The 21398-nt window shown below is 33.6% G+C and overlaps 3 protein-coding genes across 3 annotated transcripts; 2 read left to right on the forward strand and 1 right to left on the reverse strand.

The window, feature by feature from the left end:
- The first annotated feature begins 15302 nt into the window (after positions 1 to 15302).
- LOC130667560 (T-cell immunomodulatory protein) lies at positions 15303 to 17533 on the forward strand. Its single transcript, XM_057469213.1, has 2 exons — positions 15303 to 17098; positions 17181 to 17533. The coding sequence occupies exons 1-2, from the start codon at positions 15584 to 15586 to the stop codon at positions 17442 to 17444; spliced, it is 1779 nt and encodes a 592-aa protein (XP_057325196.1). The 5' UTR covers positions 15303 to 15583; the 3' UTR covers positions 17445 to 17533.
- Positions 16514 to 19997, reverse strand: LOC130667561 (cyclin-dependent kinase 5). The gene is made up of 6 exons (XM_057469214.1): positions 19863 to 19997; positions 19576 to 19664; positions 19292 to 19485; positions 18262 to 18521; positions 17976 to 18187; positions 16514 to 17894 (listed from the first exon to the last, which is right to left on the reverse strand). Exons 1-6 carry the CDS (start codon positions 19897 to 19899, stop codon positions 17787 to 17789), a joined length of 900 nt encoding a protein of 299 aa, XP_057325197.1. The 5' UTR covers positions 19900 to 19997; the 3' UTR covers positions 16514 to 17786.
- Positions 19998 to 20108: 111 nt separating this feature from the next.
- Positions 20109 to 21396, forward strand: LOC130667562 (uncharacterized). Its single transcript, XM_057469215.1, has 5 exons — positions 20109 to 20241; positions 20309 to 20371; positions 20673 to 20735; positions 20815 to 20928; positions 20999 to 21396. Exons 1-5 carry the CDS (start codon positions 20164 to 20166, stop codon positions 21161 to 21163), a joined length of 483 nt encoding a protein of 160 aa, XP_057325198.1. The 5' UTR covers positions 20109 to 20163; the 3' UTR covers positions 21164 to 21396.
- The last annotated feature ends 2 nt before the right edge of the window (positions 21397 to 21398 follow it).

A 21398-nucleotide genomic window follows, 5' to 3' on the forward strand; every position in this document is an offset into this window, starting at 1 on the left:
TTATTTCAAACTCGACAACACAAAAAACTCGAATTCCCATAGTGATTTCGCGATTTTATTCCAAAGTACCAAGATTTCAAAAATAATGGTAAAGTTGTAGGTCTCCCCCAATTGAAATTAACTAAAATATACATTTCTGTGAGTCACCCCGTAAGAATCGCCTACTTTATGGCATGAATATTATTCTAAACTCGACAACACATAAAACTCGAATTTTCATAGTGATTTCGCGATTTTATTCCAAAGTACCAAGATTTTAAAAATAATGGTAAAGTTGTAGGTCTCCCCCATTTGAAATTGACTATAAAATACATTTCTGTGAGTCACCCCGTAAGAATCACCTACTTTGTGGCATGAATATTATCTTAAACTCGACATCACATAAAACTCGAATTTCCATAGTGATGACGCGATTTTATTCCAAAGTACTAAGATTTCAAAAATAATGGTAAAGTTGTAGGTCTCCCCCAATTGAAATTAACTAAAAAATACATTTCTGTGAGTCACCCCGTAAGAATCGCCTACTTTATGGCATGAATATTATTCTAAACTCGACAACACATAAAACTCGAATTTTCATAGTGATTTCGCGATTTTATTCCAAAGTACCAAGATTTCAAAAATAATGGTAAAGTTGTAGGTCTCCCCCAATTGAAATTAACTAAAAAATACATTTCTGTGAGTCACCCCGTAAGAATCACCTACTTTGTGGCATGAATATTATCTTAAACTCGACAACACATAAAACTCGAATTTCCATAGTGATGACGCGATTTTATTCCAAAGTACGAAGATTTCAAAAATAATGGTAAAGTTGTAGGTCTACCCCATTTGAAATTGACTAAAAAATACATTTCTGTGAGTCACCCCGTGAGAATCACCTACTTTATGGCATGAATATTATTTCAAACTCGACAACACATAAAATTCGAATTTCCATAGTGATGACGCGATTTTATTCCAAAGTACTAAGATTTCAAAAATAATGGTAAAGTTGTAGGTCTCCCCCAATTGAAATTAACTAATAAATACATTTCTGTGAGTCACCCCGTAAGAATCACCTACTTTGTGGCATGAATATTATCTTAAACTCGACAACACATAAAACTCGAATTTTCATAGTGATTTCGCGATTTTATTCCAAAGTACCAAGATTTCAAAAATAATGGTAAAGTTGTAGGTCTCCCCCAATTGAAATTAACTAAAAAATACATTTCTGTGAGTCACCCCGTAAGAATCACCTACTTTGTGGCATGAATATTATCTTAAACTCGACAACACATAAAACTCGAATTTCCATAGTGATGACGCGATTTTATTCCAAAGTACCAAGATTTCAAAAATAATGGTAAAGTTGTAGGTCTCCCCCAATTGAAATTAACTAAAAAATACATTTCTGTGAGTCACCCCGTAAGAATCACCTACTTTGTGGCATGAATATTATCTTAAACTCGACAACACATAAAACTCGAATTTCCATAGTGATGACGCGATTTTATTCCAAAGTACCAAGATTCCAAAAATAATAGTAAAGTTGTAGGGCTCCCCCATTAGAAATTGACTAAAAAATACATTTCTGTGAGTCACCCCGTGAGAATCACCTACTTTATGGCATGAATATTATTTCAAACTCGACAACACAAAAAACTCGAATTCCCATAGTGATTTCGCGATTTTATTCCAAAGTACCAAGATTTCAAAAATAATGGTAAAGTTGTAGGTCTCCCCCAATTGAAATTAACTAAAATATACATTTCTGTGAGTCACCCCGTAAGAATCGCCTACTTTATGGCATGAACATTATTTTAAACTCGACAACACATGTAACTCGAATTTCCAGAGTGATTTCGCGATTTTATTCTAAAGTACCAAGATTTCAAAAATAATAGTAAAGTTGTAGGGCTCCCCCATTAGAAATTGACTAAAAAATACATTTCTGTGAGTCACCCCGTGAGAATCACCTACTTTATGGCATGAATATTATTTCAAACTCGACAACACAAAAAACTCGAATTCCCATAGTGATTTCGCGATTTTATTCCAAAGTACCAAGATTTCAAAAATAATGGTAAAGTTGTAGGTCTCCCCCAATTGAAATTAACTAAAATATACATTTCTGTGAGTCACCCCGTAAGAATCGCCTACTTTATGGCATGAATATTATTCTAAACTCGACAACACATAAAACTCGAATTTTCATAGTGATTTCGCGATTTTATTCCAAAGTACCAAGATTTTAAAAATAATGGTAAAGTTGTAGGTCTCCCCCATTTGAAATTGACTATAAAATACATTTCTGTGAGTCACCCCGTAAGAATCACCTACTTTGTGGCATGAATATTATCTTAAACTCGACAACACATAAAACTCGAATTTTCATAGTGATTTCGCGATTTTATTCCAAAGTACCAAGATTTCAAAAATAATGGTAAAGTTGTAGGTCATCCTTATTTGAAATTGACTGAAAAATACATTTCTGTGAGTCACCCCGTGAGAATCGCCTACTTTATGGCATGATTATCATTTTAAACTCGACAACACAAAAAACTAGAATTTCCATAATGATTTCGCGATTTTTTTCCAAAGTACCAAGATTTCAAAAATAATGGTAAAGTTGTAGGTCTCCCCCATTTGAAATTGACTAAAAATACATTTCTGTGAGTCACCCCGTAAGAATCACCTACTTTGTGGCATGAATATTATCTTAAACTCGACAACACATAAAACTCGAATTTCCATAGTGATGACGCGATTTTATTCCAAAGTACGAAGATTTCAAAAATAATGGTAAAGTTGTAGGTCTCCCCCAATTGAAATTAACGAAAAAATACATTTCTGTGAGTCACCCCGTAAGAATCGCCTACTTTGTGGCATGAATATTATCTTAAACTCGACAACACATAAAACTCGAATTTCCATAGTGATGACGCGATTTTATTCCAAAGTACCAAGATTTCAAAAATAATGGTAAAGTTGTAGGTCTACCCCATTTGAAATTGACTAAAAAATACATTTCTGTGAGTCACCCCGTGAGAATCACCTACTTTATGGCATGAATATTATTTCAAACTCGACAACACATAAAATTCGAATTTCCATAGTGATGACGCGATTTTATTCCAAAGTACTAAGATTTCAAAAATAATGGTAAAGTTGTAGGTCTCCCCCAATTGAAATTAACTAATAAATACATTTCTGTGAGTCACCCCGTAAGAATCACCTACTTTGTGGCATGAATATTATCTTAAACTCGACAACACATAAAACTCGAATTTCCATAGTGATGACGCGATTTTATTCCAAAGTACCAAGATTTCAAAAATAATGGTAAAGTTGTAGGTCTCCCCCAATTGGAATTAACTAAAAAATACATTTCTGTGAGTCACCCCGTAAGAATCGCCTACTTTATGGCATGAATATTATTCTAAACTCGACAACACATAAAACTCGAATTTTCATAGTGATTTCGCGATTTTATTCCAAAGTACCAAGATTTCAAAAATAATGGTAAAGTTGTAGGTCTCCCCCAATTGAAATTAACTAAAAAATACATTTCTGTGAGTCACCCCGTAAGAATCACCTACTTTGTGGCATGAATATTATCTTAAACTCGACAACACATAAAACTCGAATTTCCATAGTGATGACGCGATTTTATTCCAAAGTACCAAGATTTCAAAAATAATGGTAAAGTTGTAGGTCTCCCCCAATTGGAATTAACTAAAAAATACATTTCTGTGAGTCACCCCGTAAGAATCGCCTACTTTATGGCATGAATATTATTCTAAACTCGACAACACATAAAACTCGAATTTTCATAGTGATTTCGCGATTTTATTCCAAAGTACCAAGATTTCAAAAATAATGGTAAAGTTGTAGGTCTCCCCCAATTGAAATTAACTAAAAAATACATTTCTGTGAGTCACCCCGTAAGAATCACCTACTTTGTGGCATGAATATTATCTTAAACTCGACAACACATAAAACTCGAATTTCCATAGTGATTTCGCGATTTTATTCCAAAGTACCAAGATTTCAAAAATAATGGTAAAGTTGTAGGTCTCCCCCAATTGAAATTAACTAAAAAATAAATTTCTGTGAGTCACCCCGTAAGAATCACCTACTTTGTGGCATGAATATTATCTTAAACTCGACAACACATAAAACTCGAATTTCCATAGTGATGACGCGATTTTATTCCAAAGTACCAAGATTCCAAAAATAATGGTAAAGTTGTAGGTCTCCCCCATTTGAAATTGACTAAAAAATACATTTCTGTGAGTCACCCCGTGAGAATCGCCTACTTTATGGCATGAACATTATTTTAAACTCGACAACACATGTAACTCGAATTTCCAGAGTGATTTCGCGATTTTATTCCAAAGTACCAAGATTTCAAAAATAATAGTAAAGTTGTAGGGCTCCCCCATTAGAAATTGACTAAAAAATACATTTCTGTGAGTCACCCCGTGAGAATCACCTACTTTATGGCATGAATATTATTTCAAACTCGACAACACAAAAAACTCGAATTCCCATAGTGATTTCGCGATTTTATTCCAAAGTACCAAGATTTCAAAAATAATGGTAAAGTTGTAGGTCTCCCTCAATTGAAATTAACTAAAAAATACATTTCTGTGAGTCACCCCGTAAGAATCACCTACTTTGTGGCATGAATATTATCTTAAACTCGACATCACATAAAACTCGAATTTCCATAGTGATGACGCGATTTTATTCCAAAGTACTAAGATTTCAAAAATAATGGTAAAGTTGTAGGTCTACCCCATTTGAAATTGACTAAAAAATACATTTCTGTGAGTCACCCCGTGAAAATCACCTACTTTGTGGCATGAATATTATTCTAAACTCGACAACACATAAAACTCGAATTTTCATAGTGATTTCGCGATTTTATTCCAAAGTACCAAGATTTCAAAAATAATGGTAAAGTTGTAGGTCTCCCCCAATTGAAATTAACTAAAAAATACATTTCTGTGAGTCACCCCGTAAGAATCGCCTACTTTATGGCATGAATATTATTCTAAACTCGACAACACAAAAAACTCGAATTTTCATAGTGATTTCGCGATTTTATTCCAAAGTACCAAGATTTCAAAAATAATGGTAAAGTTGTAGGTCTACCCCATTTGAAATTGACTAAAAAATACATTTCTGTGAGTCACCCCGTGAAAATCACCTACTTTGTGGCATGAATATTATTCTAAACTCGACAACACATAAAACTCGAATTTTCATAGTGATTTCGCGATTTTATTCCAAAGTACCAAGATTTCAAAAATAATGGTAAAGTTGTAGGTCTACCCCATTTGAAATTGACTAAAAAATACATTTCTGTGAGTCACCCCGTGAAAATCACCTACTTTGTGGCATGAATATTATTCTAAACTCGACAACACATAAAACTCGAATTTTCATAGTGATTTCGCGATTTTATTCCAAAGTACCAAGATTTCAAAAATAATGGTAAAGTTGTAGGTCTCCCTCAATTGAAATTAACTAAAAAATACATTTCTGTGAGTCACCCCGTGAGAATCACCTACTTTATGGCATGAATATTATTTCAAACTCAACAACACAAAAAACTCGAATTTCCATAGTGATTTCGCGATTTTATTCCAAAGTACCAAGATTTCAAAAATAATGGTAAAGTTGTAGGTCTCCCCCAATTGAAATTAACTAAAAAATACATTTCTGTGAGTCACCCCGTAAGAATCGCCTACTTTATGGCATGAATATTATTCTAAACTCGACAACACATAAAACTCGAATTTCCATAGTGATTTCGCGATTTTATTCCAAAGTACCAAGATTTCAAAAATAATGGTAAAGTTGTAGGTCTCCCCCATTTGAAATTGACTATAAAATACATTTCTGTGAGTCACCCCGTAAGAATCACCTACTTTGTGGCATGAATATTATCTTAAACTCGACATCACATAAAACTCGAATTTCCATAGTGATGACGCGATTTTATTCCAAAGTACTAAGATTTCAAAAATAATGGTAAAGTTGTAGGTCTACCCCATTTGAAATTGACTGAAAAATACATTTCTGTGAGTCACCCCGTAAGAATCGCCTACTTTATGGCATGAATATTATTCTAAACTCGACAACACATAAAACTCGAATTTCCATAGTGATGACGCGATTTTATTCCAAAGTACTAAGATTTCAAAAATAATGGTAAAGTTGTAGGTCTACCCCAATTGAAATTAACTAAAAAATACATTTCTGTGAGTCACCCCGTAAGAATCACCTACTTTGTGGCATGAATATTATCTTAAACTCGACAACACAGCAAAACTCGAATTTCCATAGTGATGACGCGATTTTATTCCAAAGTACTAAGATTTCAAAAATAATGGTAAAGTTGTAGGTCTCCCCCAATTAAAATTAACTAAAAAATACATTTCTGTGAGTCACCCCGTAAGAATCACCTACTTTGTGGCATGAATATTATCTTAAACTCGACAACACAGCAAAACTCGAATTTCCATAGTGATGACGCGATTTTATTCCAAAGTACTAAGATTTCAAAAATAATGGTAAAGTTGTAGGTCTACCCCAATTGAAATTAACTAAAAAATACATTTCTGTGAGTCACCCCGTAAGAATCACCTACTTTGTGGCATGAATATTATCTTAAACTCGACATCACATAAAACTCGAATTTCCATAGTGATGACGCGATTTTATTCCAAAGTACTAAGATTTCAAAAATAATGGTAAAGTTGTAGGTCTACCCCAATTGAAATTAACTAAAAAATACATTTCTGTGAGTCACCCCGTAAGAATCACCTACTTTGTGGCATGAATATTTTCTTAAACTCGACAACACAGCAAAACTCGAATTTCCATAGTGATGACGCGATTTTATTCCAAAGTACTAAGATTTCAAAAATAATGGTAAAGTTGTAGGTCTACCCCAATTGAAATTAACTAAAAAATACATTTCTGTGAGTCACCCCGTAAGAATCGCCTACTTTATGGCATGAATATTATTCTAAACTCGACAACACATAAAACTCGAATTTTCATAGTGATTTCGCGATTTTATTCCAAAGTACCAAGATTTCAAAAATAATGGTAAAGTTGTAGGTCTCCCCCAATTTAAATTAACTAAAAAATACATTTCTGTGAGTCACCCCGTAAGAATCGCCTACTTTATGGCATGAATATTATTCTAAACTCGACAACACATAAAACTCGAATTTCCATAGTGATGACGCGATTTAATTCCAAAGTACCAAGATTTCAAAAATAATGGTAAAGTTGTAGGTCTCCCCCAATTGAAATTAACTAAAAAATACATTTCTGTGAGTGACCCCGTAAGAATCGCCTACTTTATGGCATGAATATTATTCTAAACTCGACAACACATAAAACTCGAATTTTCATAGTGATTTCGCGATTTTATTCCAAAGTACCAAGATTTCAAAAATAATGGTAAAGTTGTAGGTCTCCCCCAATTGAAATTAACTAAAAAATACATTTCTGTGAGTCACCCCGTAAGAATCACCTACTTTGTGGCATGAATATTATCTTAAACTCGACAACACATAAAACTCGAATTTCCATAGTGATGACGCGATTTTATTCCAAAGTACTAAGATTTCAAAAATAATGGTAAAGTTGTAGGTCTCCCCCATTTGAAATTGACTAAAAAATACATTTCTGTGAGTCACCCCGTGAGAATCGCCTACTTTATGGCATGAACATTATTTTAAACTCGACAACACATAAAACTCGAATTTTCATAGTGATTTCGCGATTTTATTCCAAAGTACCAAGATTTCAAAAATAATGGTAAAGTTGTAGGTCTCCCCCAATTGAAATTAACTAAAAAATACATTTCTGTGAGTCACCCCGTAAGAATCACCTACTTTGTGGCATGAATATTATCTTAAACTCGACAACACATAAAACTCGAATTTCCATAGTGATGACGCGATTTTATTCCAAAGTACCAAGATTTCAAAAATAATGGTAAAGTTGTAGGTCTACCCCATTTGAAATTGACTAAAAAATACATTTCTGTGAGTCACCCCGTGAGAATCACCTACTTTATGGCATGAATATTATTTCAAACTCGACAACACATAAAATTCGAATTTCCATAGTGATGACGCGATTTTATTCCAAAGTACTAAGATTTCAAAAATAATGGTAAAGTTGTAGGTCTCCCTCAATTGAAATTAACTAAAAAATACATTTCTGTGAGTCACCCCGTAAGAATCACCTACTTTGTGGCATGAATATTATCTTAAACTCGACATCACATAAAACTCGAATTTCCATAGTGATGACGCGATTTTATTCCAAAGTACTAAGATTTCAAAAATAATGGTAAAGTTGTAGGTCTCCCCCAATTGAAATTAACTAAAAAATACATTTCTGTGAGTCACCCCGTAAGAATCGCCTACTTTATGGCATGAATATTATTCTAAACTCGACAACACATAAAACTCGAATTTTCATAGTGATTTCGCGATTTTATTCCAAAGTACCAAGATTTCAAAAATAATGGTAAAGTTGTAGGTCTCCCCCAATTGAAATTAACTAAAAAATACATTTCTGTGAGTCACCCCGTAAGAATCACCTACTTTGTGGCATGAATATTATCTTAAACTCGACAACACATAAAACTCGAATTTCCATAGTGATGACGCGATTTTATTCCAAAGTACGAAGATTTCAAAAATAATGGTAAAGTTGTAGGTCTACCCCATTTGAAATTGACTAAAAAATACATTTCTGTGAGTCACCCCGTGAGAATCACCTACTTTATGGCATGAATATTATTTCAAACTCGACAACACATAAAATTCGAATTTCCATAGTGATGACGCGATTTTATTCCAAAGTACTAAGATTTCAAAAATAATGGTAAAGTTGTAGGGCTCCCCCATTAGAAATTGACTAAAAAATACATTTCTGTAAGTCACCCCGTGAGAATCACCTACTTTATGGCATGAATATTATTTCAAACTCGACAACACAAAAAACTCGAATTCCCATAGTGATTTCGCGATTTTATTCCAAAGTACCAAGATTTCAAAAATAATGGTAAAGTTGTAGGTCTCCCCCAATTGAAATTAACTAAAATATACATTTCTGTGAGTCACCCCGTAAGAATCGCCTACTTTATGGCATGAATATTATTCTAAACTCGACAACACATAAAACTCGAATTTTCATAGTGATTTCGCGATTTTATTCCAAAGTACCAAGATTTTAAAAATAATGGTAAAGTTGTAGGTCTCCCCCATTTGAAATTGACTATAAAATACATTTCTGTGAGTCACCCCGTAAGAATCACCTACTTTGTGGCATGAATATTATCTTAAACTCGACATCACATAAAACTCGAATTTCCATAGTGATGACGCGATTTTATTCCAAAGTACTAAGATTTCAAAAATAATGGTAAAGTTGTAGGTCTACCCCATTTGAAATTGACTGAAAAATACATTTCTGTGAGTCACCCCGTAAGAATCGCCTACTTTATGGCATGAATATTATTCTAAACTCGACAACACATAAAACTCGAATTTCCATAGTGATGACGCGATTTTATTCCAAAGTACTAAGATTTCAAAAATAATGGTAAAGTTGTAGGTCTACCCCAATTGAAATTAACTAAAAAATACATTTCTGTGAGTCACCCCGTAAGAATCACCTACTTTGTGGCATGAATATTATCTTAAACTCGACAACACAGCAAAACTCGAATTTCCATAGTGATGACGCGATTTTATTCCAAAGTACTAAGATTTCAAAAATAATGGTAAAGTTGTAGGTCTCCCCCAATTAAAATTAACTAAAAAATACATTTCTGTGAGTCACCCCGTAAGAATCACCTACTTTGTGGCATGAATATTATCTTAAACTCGACAACACAGCAAAACTCGAATTTCCATAGTGATGACGCGATTTTATTCCAAAGTACTAAGATTTCAAAAATAATGGTAAAGTTGTAGGTCTACCCCAATTGAAATTAACTAAAAAATACATTTCTGTGAGTCACCCCGTAAGAATCACCTACTTTGTGGCATGAATATTATCTTAAACTCGACATCACATAAAACTCGAATTTCCATAGTGATGACGCGATTTTATTCCAAAGTACTAAGATTTCAAAAATAATGGTAAAGTTGTAGGTCTACCCCAATTGAAATTAACTAAAAAATACATTTCTGTGAGTCACCCCGTAAGAATCACCTACTTTGTGGCATGAATATTTTCTTAAACTCGACAACACAGCAAAACTCGAATTTCCATAGTGATGACGCGATTTTATTCCAAAGTACTAAGATTTCAAAAATAATGGTAAAGTTGTAGGTCTACCCCAATTGAAATTAACTAAAAAATACATTTCTGTGAGTCACCCCGTAAGAATCGCCTACTTTATGGCATGAATATTATTCTAAACTCGACAACACATAAAACTCGAATTTTCATAGTGATTTCGCGATTTTATTCCAAAGTACCAAGATTTCAAAAATAATGGTAAAGTTGTAGGTCTCCCCCAATTTAAATTAACTAAAAAATACATTTCTGTGAGTCACCCCGTAAGAATCGCCTACTTTATGGCATGAATATTATTCTAAACTCGACAACACATAAAACTCGAATTTCCATAGTGATGACGCGATTTAATTCCAAAGTACCAAGATTTCAAAAATAATGGTAAAGTTGTAGGTCTCCCCCAATTGAAATTAACTAAAAAATACATTTCTGTGAGTGACCCCGTAAGAATCGCCTACTTTATGGCATGAATATTATTCTAAACTCGACAACACATAAAACTCGAATTTTCATAGTGATTTCGCGATTTTATTCCAAAGTACCAAGATTTCAAAAATAATGGTAAAGTTGTAGGTCTCCCCCAATTGAAATTAACTAAAAAATACATTTCTGTGAGTCACCCCGTAAGAATCACCTACTTTGTGGCATGAATATTATCTTAAACTCGACAACACATAAAACTCGAATTTCCATAGTGATGACGCGATTTTATTCCAAAGTACTAAGATTTCAAAAATAATGGTAAAGTTGTAGGTCTCCCCCATTTGAAATTGACTAAAAAATACATTTCTGTGAGTCACCCCGTGAGAATCGCCTACTTTATGGCATGAACATTATTTTAAACTCGACAACACATAAAACTCGAATTTTCATAGTGATTTCGCGATTTTATTCCAAAGTACCAAGATTTCAAAAATAATGGTAAAGTTGTAGGTCTCCCCCAATTGAAATTAACTAAAAAATACATTTCTGTGAGTCACCCCGTAAGAATCACCTACTTTGTGGCATGAATATTATCTTAAACTCGACAACACATAAAACTCGAATTTCCATAGTGATGACGCGATTTTATTCCAAAGTACCAAGATTTCAAAAATAATGGTAAAGTTGTAGGTCTACCCCATTTGAAATTGACTAAAAAATACATTTCTGTGAGTCACCCCGTGAGAATCACCTACTTTATGGCATGAATATTATTTCAAACTCGACAACACATAAAATTCGAATTTCCATAGTGATGACGCGATTTTATTCCAAAGTACTAAGATTTCAAAAATAATGGTAAAGTTGTAGGTCTCCCTCAATTGAAATTAACTAAAAAATACATTTCTGTGAGTCACCCCGTAAGAATCACCTACTTTGTGGCATGAATATTATCTTAAACTCGACATCACATAAAACTCGAATTTCCATAGTGATGACGCGATTTTATTCCAAAGTACTAAGATTTCAAAAATAATGGTAAAGTTGTAGGTCTCCCCCAATTGAAATTAACTAAAAAATACATTTCTGTGAGTCACCCCGTAAGAATCGCCTACTTTATGGCATGAATATTATTCTAAACTCGACAACACATAAAACTCGAATTTTCATAGTGATTTCGCGATTTTATTCCAAAGTACCAAGATTTCAAAAATAATGGTAAAGTTGTAGGTCTCCCCCAATTGAAATTAACTAAAAAATACATTTCTGTGAGTCACCCCGTAAGAATCACCTACTTTGTGGCATGAATATTATCTTAAACTCGACAACACATAAAACTCGAATTTCCATAGTGATGACGCGATTTTATTCCAAAGTACGAAGATTTCAAAAATAATGGTAAAGTTGTAGGTCTACCCCATTTGAAATTGACTAAAAAATACATTTCTGTGAGTCACCCCGTGAGAATCACCTACTTTATGGCATGAATATTATTTCAAACTCGACAACACATAAAATTCGAATTTCCATAGTGATGACGCGATTTTATTCCAAAGTACTAAGATTTCAAAAATAATGGTAAAGTTGTAGGGCTCCCCCATTAGAAATTGACTAAAAAATACATTTCTGTGAGTCACCCCGTGAGAATCACCTACTTTATGGCATGAATATTATTTCAAACTCGACAACACAAAAAACTCGAATTCCCATAGTGATTTCGCGATTTTATTCCAAAGTACCAAGATTTCAAAAATAATGGTAAAGTTGTAGGTCTCCCCCAATTGAAATTAACTAAAATATACATTTCTGTGAGTCACCCCGTAAGAATCGCCTACTTTATGGCATGAATATTATTCTAAACTCGACAACACATAAAACTCGAATTTTCATAGTGATTTCGCGATTTTATTCCAAAGTACCAAGATTTTAAAAATAATGGTAAAGTTGTAGGTCTCCCCCATTTGAAATTGACTATAAAATACATTTCTGTGAGTCACCCCGTAAGAATCACCTACTTTGTGGCATGAATATTATCTTAAACTCGACATCACATAAAACTCGAATTTCCATAGTGATGACGCGATTTTATTCCAAAGTACTAAGATTTCAAAAATAATGGTAAAGTTGTAGGTCTACCCCATTTGAAATTGACTATAAAATACATTTCTGTGAGTCACCCCGTAAGAATCACCTACTTTGTGGCATGAATATTATCTTAAACTCGACAACACATAAAACTCGAATTTTCATAGTGATTTCGCGATTTTATTCCAAAGTACCAAGATTTCAAAAATAATGGTAAAGTTGTAGGTCATCCTTATTTGAAATTGACTGAAAAATACATTTCTGTGAGTCACCCCGTGAGAATCGCCTACTTTATGGCATGATTATCATTTTAAACTCGACAACACAAAAAACTAGAATTTCCATAATGATTTCGCGATTTTTTTCCAAAGTACCAAGATTTCAAAAATAATGGTAAAGTTGTAGGTCTCCCCCATTTGAAATTGACTAAAAATACATTTCTGTGAGTCACCCCGTAAGAATCACCTACTTTGTGGCATGAATATTATCTTAAACTCGACATCACATAAAACTCGAATTTCCATAGTGATGACGCGATTTTATTCCAAAGTACTAAGATTTCAAAAATAATGGTAAAGTTGTAGGTCTACCCCATTTGAAATTGACTATAAAATACATTTCTGTGAGTCACCCCGTAAGAATCACCTACTTTGTGGCATGAATATTATCTTAAACTCGACAACACATAAAACTCGAATTTTCATAGTGATTTCGCGATTTTATTCCAAAGTACCAAGATTTCAAAAATAATGGTAAAGTTGTAGGTCATCCTTATTTGAAATTGACTGAAAAATACATTTCTGTGAGTCACCCCGTGAGAATCGCCTACTTTATGGCATGATTATCATTTTAAACTCGACAACACAAAAAACTAGAATTTCCATAATGATTTCGCGATTTTTTTCCAAAGTACCAAGATTTCAAAAATAATGGTAAAGTTGTAGGTCTCCCCCATTTGAAATTGACTAAAAATACATTTCTGTGAGTCACCCCGTTAGAATTGCCTACTTTATGGCTTGAATCTTATTTAAAAAACTATTGTTTTAAACTGATCTCCAAAGTATTTTCTTTTAAATCATTTACATCTCATATATTTATTACATAAAAAACAAAAATTGTTAAAATTAACAATAAATACTAAACCAAATTAATTTATAACCTGAGACTTATAAGTCTCATAAATGGTTCCAGGTTACACGTGCGAGTAAATCTATACAATCCAATGAAAAATGTAATCAATAAAACTTGAAAAAAATAAAAATATTAAATAAACCCTCAAGAATTAGGAAAAGTTATCAAATATATAGTTCAATTATGTTGTCAAAATTATTAATTAAACAACTGTTATATCTATTGTTGTAAGTCAAGTCCTTCTTCATCGTCACATATAGATTTTTAAATAATTTTCCTTATTTAAGCAGCGACAACAAATAAATCTTTTATTTTATAATTTAATAGTCACAATCATTTATTTGAATATTATTTTCCACACTTGGTTGCATTTATATGATTTCAATTTAAATATTTGTCAATCAATGAGTTTATAGTGCTTTATTTGTTGTTGATTATATACCCTGATTAAAAATATTGATTGAAAAGAATTGAGAAGCGGTCACTCCATGCAAACTGTATATGTATATATACAAACAAAAAAATTGAAATCAATTGAAATTATTGAAAAGAATTTGAATTTCATCACTTTTAATTCTTTTCAATCAATATTTTTAAACAGGGATAAGTTTGATATTTCAGCTCAATTATCTTTTGATGTTTTTATGAAATATCACTAGTTAATGTTAAATACTACCTACTTGATATTGAATAAATTTTTAATTTAATGAATAACATTTTATTTATGAAATCGTTTTTTCTTTTAATAACTTTTTTTTTTCATTTATTTCAGACCAATACATCATTCGAAATTATAAATAACTAATTAATTATAATTAAATCAAAAGCTTAACAAAAACGCTCTTGTAAAATTTTTTTTAAATCGTTTTCAAAGTCAAAATGATAAAAACATTTCATTTTTATTTTAAAAATTAATTTTTCTTAATTTAATCTTTAAATACTTTTTTAATTTTCTTTGTTATCGACTTTCCGTATAGTCTTATCTATGAATCACTTCATTACTGACAATCTTTTTTATCTGTGGATATTGAGTAATGATGTCTTCGAATATAGAGGACTTCGAGTAAACATAATATAGATGAGATGTTTACAAAAATTCAGTGGAGTCCAGTTGTCATTGAATATAGTTGTCACTGAGTATAGATGTCGTCTTTGTGCTTGAGTAAAGAAATTTTGAGTATAGATGAGTATTCGCCTTTTAGATTTGAATTTAAGCCCAATAGCGCTGAAAGTATTTTCCGTGTTATATCAAATCGATGACTTCTAGTACCAGTTGCAAGAAAAGCAGACACCTACTCATACTCATATATCTCATGTCAGCTGTTATAGCTGGCGTTTCATGCTGTCATCTGCTGTCAGTGGTAATAATAAATTTATAAATAGAAAAAAAGTAAATTACTCATAATTGAATCATATATATAAATGTGTGACCTTCACTGTAATTTCAGTACTTAAATTCATAACCACGTAATTGTACAATGAATTTTTTAAAAATTATTATTTTCTCTATCACGTAAACAATCATCAAGTGCGTGTTGTTATTATTTAAAATATTTACCAGCTGATTAATTTACATGTGCATCCAGGAGCTCATGAAAACAGCCAAGCAAAAATGGAGACCAAGAAAATATTATTGTTGTTGTTGATAACAATCGCTACCGTGAGTACAAGCGACATAACGTCATCAATATTCGGTAGTTTTCTCGAATTTTCACCAGCTGCCTTCGGTGATTTTAACTCTGATGAACTAACTGACGTATTTGCGCTAACGAAAGACTCCAAGACCTTGGAGATCCTGCTGGCTCATGATCAAGAGCCAATACTAAGACCATCAAACCTGACATGCTCATTCAAGAACTCCATAACCAGCGTAGTTCCAGGAGATTACGATGGAGATGTCTTCATGGATGTCCTGGTGACGACCTACGACTCCAGTCTCGACTTGACCCAAGTCCACATCATCTGGGGTGGCATTGGAGCCATCAACTGTTCCAATGAGTCGGAACCGTTCATCAGCATGCGCGGGCAGCCTTTGGCAATTGATTACAACCAGGACATGATCATCGATCTACTGGGAACTGACATAGACAATCAACGCACATTTTGGATAAACCACAACAGAACAAAACCAGAAGCGATTCCTATGGAAAAATTCAATCAACTTCCACTTGAACCGATGAAAAGCCCACATTCAAACTCATTTCTTGATCTTAATGGCGACTTCCTGCCAGATCTGATGATCACGACGGACAAATATTTCGAAGTTTGGCACGGGGTCCCCAGTGGGTTCAAGCATTTCACCAGCGTCGAGTGGCCTTTCGGAGTCGCTGATCTCGGCGGTCATGTCGGTCAATCTTTTTACCTTGACATTGAACTGAAAGGCGAGCTAGACCTAGTGGTTCCTCTTTGTTTCGATTACTACTGCCGGAACTCCACGATCGCCGTCTACCACAACGGCTGGCACAACCTGCAGATAAATTTCGCGGACGACAAAAAAGAAGTCTGGGGTTTCGTGCCGCCAGACAGCTGGAAAAATGTCCTCTACACCAACGCAATTACTCTGCACGCTGGAGATTTCAACATGGACGGCTACCCCGACATACTTGCGACCCTCCAAACCAACAAAGGCAACAAAATAAGAGCATTCCTGCTAGAAAACATTCCTTGTGACAACTGTGGTGGCGTAAATCGTACTTTCGAGGTCCACTGGAGTGCTCTTGACCCCTTCCAGAATGAGTCAGTGATGGGCGTGTTCTACGACTTCTACCAGGACGGAGTGCTGGACGTTATTCTCGTGGAGTACGACAAGACAACCAGTCAGTACCACACCCGGGCGTTCAAAAACAGCCTCGACTACGACGCGAACTTCATCAAAGTGATGGTTCTCACCGGTCTCACTAATAGCAAGTACCCAATATCGCCCGGTTCCCTGGGCAAGAAGAAGCGGACTTACGGTACCAACTTACCCGGTCCTTCGATTGCCTACGAGACAAAAACCCAAGAGGGTTATCTACGCGAGGCGATAGCAGCACAACTTCCTCAGAGCGCTTACTTCTCTTTGAATCTGCCCTACACGACTTTCGGGCTGGGCCGCACCCCGAATTACATCGACACGCTGACTATTGGGGTATTTTTTAAAAATTTATTTATCAACAAAATTAACATCTCTTTTTATAGCCAACTAATTTGAATTCCTCTTAATGATCCAGGTGGCGGGAAAACACCGGGAGTGGCTGCAGATAATTCCAAACTCTCAAATGGTCGTGATACCGAACCCGATAAACGAGGCCAACAGATGGAAAGCCCAATTATTCGTAACTCCAAGCAAATTAATTTTACTGAGTGCCGCTGCACTCACGGGAACCTGCGGTCTGATATCCGCGATAATTATGGCGCTATACTGGAAAGAAAGAAGGGAAGATAAAATAGAAAGACTGCAAGAGGCCCACAGGTTCCATTTCGATGCGATGTGAAGTAAGACAATGTTTTAATTTTTTTACATCTAATTACTGTTATAATTTATTTAAATGATATTGTTAAATAAATAATAATATATACGTGAGTACGTGGTAAAGTCGATAATTTATTGATTAGTTTTTTTGGACAATTGCATACAAAATAAGACTCGCGAATATTTTTCACAATTTTACGGACGCACATCAGCGTAAGTATTTAATTATTAATTAATTATTAATTTATTTATTTAATTACTTATTTATTATTATTATTATTATTATAATAAATAATTTTTCCTGGAGTGTCTTTTGGTCTTGGTCGCTGTAAGTCGAAGCTGGTGGTAATCAAAGGAGGACCCGCTATTGACATCGGTCGTTTTTTATCGCTGGGTTCAAGTCGTTGAAGTAGGGATGAGCCATCGCTTCGTCCGCTGATAATCTCAGCGCTGGATTACACACTAATAATCTCTGTAAGGCAAAAGACGAAAATATATTCAAGTAAATTAACAGTTACAATCATCGACCAGAAGATCTGCGGCCGCGAGTTACCTGGAGTAAGTCTTTGCCTCTGGTCGGGAGCTTTGGAGTAACTTGGGCTAATCCTTGGGTAGGATGGTACTGGGGAAAAGCTTTGTAGTCTGGAAGAGTAGTTAAGTCTGGCCACGTTTCCTCAGTAGGTGTACCCAACATTTTAAATATTCTTTTCAATTGATCGTCGACGTCTGATCCGGGGAACAAGGGCCGACCTGCATTCGCTAATTCTGTAAATTGATTTAATTTAAACTGTTGTGATAATTACTGTCGTTGACACATATTTTGAAGAAGGTCCAAGTACCAGCGAATATGCATCCTGCGCTCCACATATCGATTGACGTTGTGTAAAGTTTTGCTCCAAATAATACGTCTGGTGGACGGTACCATAACGTCACAACTTCTGCGGAGTAACATTTAACTGGGATACCGAACGCTCTGGCCAATCCAAAGTCAGCCAACTTCAGCTCACCATTTTTGTTTATCAGTAAATTTTGTGGCTTTAGATCTCTATGTAACACGTTTTTGCTATGACAAAATGCCAGTCCACGTAATAATTGATATCTACAAAAATATTTAAAACATTTACTTTTTTTTTATAAAACTTTTTGCTACCCAAGTCTCTGGCGATCATTTATTTATATCGACGTCCGTGAACTTGAGAAGCGAACCGAACTCTAATTTTTTTTTTTTATACATCAGGGAAAAATTGTAATTTTTTTTCAACTGAGAAGTATGTAAGCATGCGTATGTAGATATGCAACAACGTATCAGATAATTATTAGCAGAAAATGTAGAAAAGTCGTTGGCTAATTAGGGCGGTAGGAAACTGATAATTGATAAAAATAATAAAGTCCTCAATTTTATTTAAAATAAAAATTTCTAAAAAATTATTCTACTAAAAAATTGGCTATAAAAAGTTTTTAATTAATTCTAGAATAATTAAACTTTGAGATCTTATATATAATTTAATTTTCATGCTTGTAATTATGGACATCATAAAAAATTCTACTTTCCAGCTCTTCTATTTTTATTAAAATAATTCGGTGAATACAAAATAAATATTTAAATTAAAAATTAATTTAGTCATTAGGAAAATAAATAAAATCTATAGAAAGACAGACAAAAATTTGTCCTTTCAAAAACTTGCGCTTAAAAAAATTTTAATTTGATTCCAGAATAATTAAACTTTGAAACCCCATCAAAAATTTTAATTTACATGCTTACAATTATCTAAATAAATAAAATCAATGACAAACTATCTGTTGATTCGAAAACCAAATTGATGATCAAAAGAGAGGGATCAAATTAAATTAAAAAAAAAATATACTCACAAGAATGATTTGACAACATCTAAATCAATTTCACCATTTAGGCTGTCAAAATATTTCTTAAGATCCTGATCACAATGTTCGAATACTAAAGTTAATTTCTTATCACTGTGCAGTACGTCGTAAAGACGTACAATATTTTTGTGTTTAAGCTCCTTGAGCAAACAAATTTCACGCAATGCCGATGACGGTACACCCTAAGTTACATTATCAAAATAAACAACAAAACGTCAATAAATCATTAGCGAGTTATAAATATACATAAAAATAGTAAACACAACAATTACCTCGTCGTCATCGTCCAACCGTACGCGTTTCAAGGCAACAATCTCATGAGTCTCGCGGTTCTTTGCTTTAAAAACGGTACCATATGTACCTGAAATAAATAAATACCCATAAGTTGACATGTAAATAAATAAAAAAAATACATAAATTATGGAGCACCACCAAGGACACCGGAGTGTCCACTCGCAGTAAACACTAGACCGAAAATCACCTGTGTCCAATTAACCTGTCGGCAGATTCACGTTATTTGGACGCTTAGTGACGTGATTAGTTTCAAAATTGAACTTACCTTCCCCTATTTTCTCAAGTTTTTCATATTTTTGCATATTTTAAAGCGTTCCTCGGGTGCGGAACACTCGCACAGGGTTAGCGCTGCAGGCTGCTCTCGCTGCGGCGGACGTAAACACTAGTCTGACATTTGCTGGTGACTGTGATATGATAGCAGGCGGTGGCTGTTTATTACTGACCCCCCATCGACCACCGGCAGCGGGAATGCCTTAAAATCAAATAACGCCTTCATATTTATAACCTCGGTATTTAATTATATATTTTTTATTCATTTCGCTCCAAGACAATAAATCACTTACGTCATGTATACGAGCTTGCTTTTCAATAGTGTCATTTTGATGCTCGTTAATTTTGGTATCGCATGTTATTTTGGACGTAAAGTAAGTTTCGAGTTACATTTAATTACTAATGGGATTTATTTATTTACTTTTATATTTTTACTTTCAGTTTTTTCGTGTTATGAAAAATCACTACCAATTAGTATCAGAAATCGCAGACTTTAATTCAGTTGTAAGTTTTATTTAATTATTTAGGGAAGAGTTGGGTAAAAATTCAAATTTTTTGAAAAATTCCCGCTCATATTTTAAAAAGAAAAAAATTTTTTTCTGGTTGATTTTGAGAGAAATTTTGAAAATATGTTGGGCGATGCGAGGTCATAGTGACAGATTCAAAAAAAATTTATGAAAATAATTGCCGGGCATTTTAATTTGTGTTAAAAAAATTCTATTTTGAATTTTTTGAATGACCCATTTTGCCTCACTTTTCTCAATTTAAATTAGAGAGAAATTGTTAATTTATAAATTCTTTAAAGGTACGCGAATCAAGGCTTAGCTTAGACTATACGACGGCCAAAGTATCGGAAGCTATTAGAGAAGTAAAAAAAAAAAATTAATTAAATAATAAAGTATAAAAAGTTATGTATAAGTAATTTGAAATGAATTTTTAATTAAAAGATTGAGAATGACATTAGCGAGGAGCTGAATATAACTCGCGATCTTACGGAGCTGAATGAAAAAATGTCGGGAGTTTTGAAACAGTTTTCAGCGCTTGAGGAAAAAGTTATCGAGGTACTCAAAAATTTAATAGCAACTCATCTTTAATTACTATTATTATTTATATATTTCCATAAAAATTTAGCTGGTAAGAACAAATTATAACATGGAGAGCGTTACGGTTTCTACGCCCGTCGACATAAATTACGAGGTCAAAAGAGTGCTGAGAAAAAAGAAAAAACTGGAGCTGGAGGGAAAAGCCCAGGATGAGTTGAAAAATCTAGCGAATCACGAGTGCGCTACCGGATAAGTGATCAGAAAAAACAAAGCAAAATTTTTTAATTGACTTTTTATTTTTCATATATTTCTACAATAACTTACAATTAACAATAATAAATATGAGAGACAATAAAACCTCACATGCAACATTTTTAGTAAATGTAAGCAGAGTATTTTTATTATTATTATTATTTGTGCAAATAATTTGGCATTTCCACAAACACGTAAAATTGTGACGTTTATAGACTTTGATTAAATTTTAATAA

Source organism: Microplitis mediator, chromosome 5 (assembly GCF_029852145.1).
Source record: "Microplitis mediator isolate UGA2020A chromosome 5, iyMicMedi2.1, whole genome shotgun sequence".
In the NCBI taxonomy this organism is placed as follows: domain Eukaryota; kingdom Metazoa; phylum Arthropoda; class Insecta; order Hymenoptera; family Braconidae; genus Microplitis; species Microplitis mediator.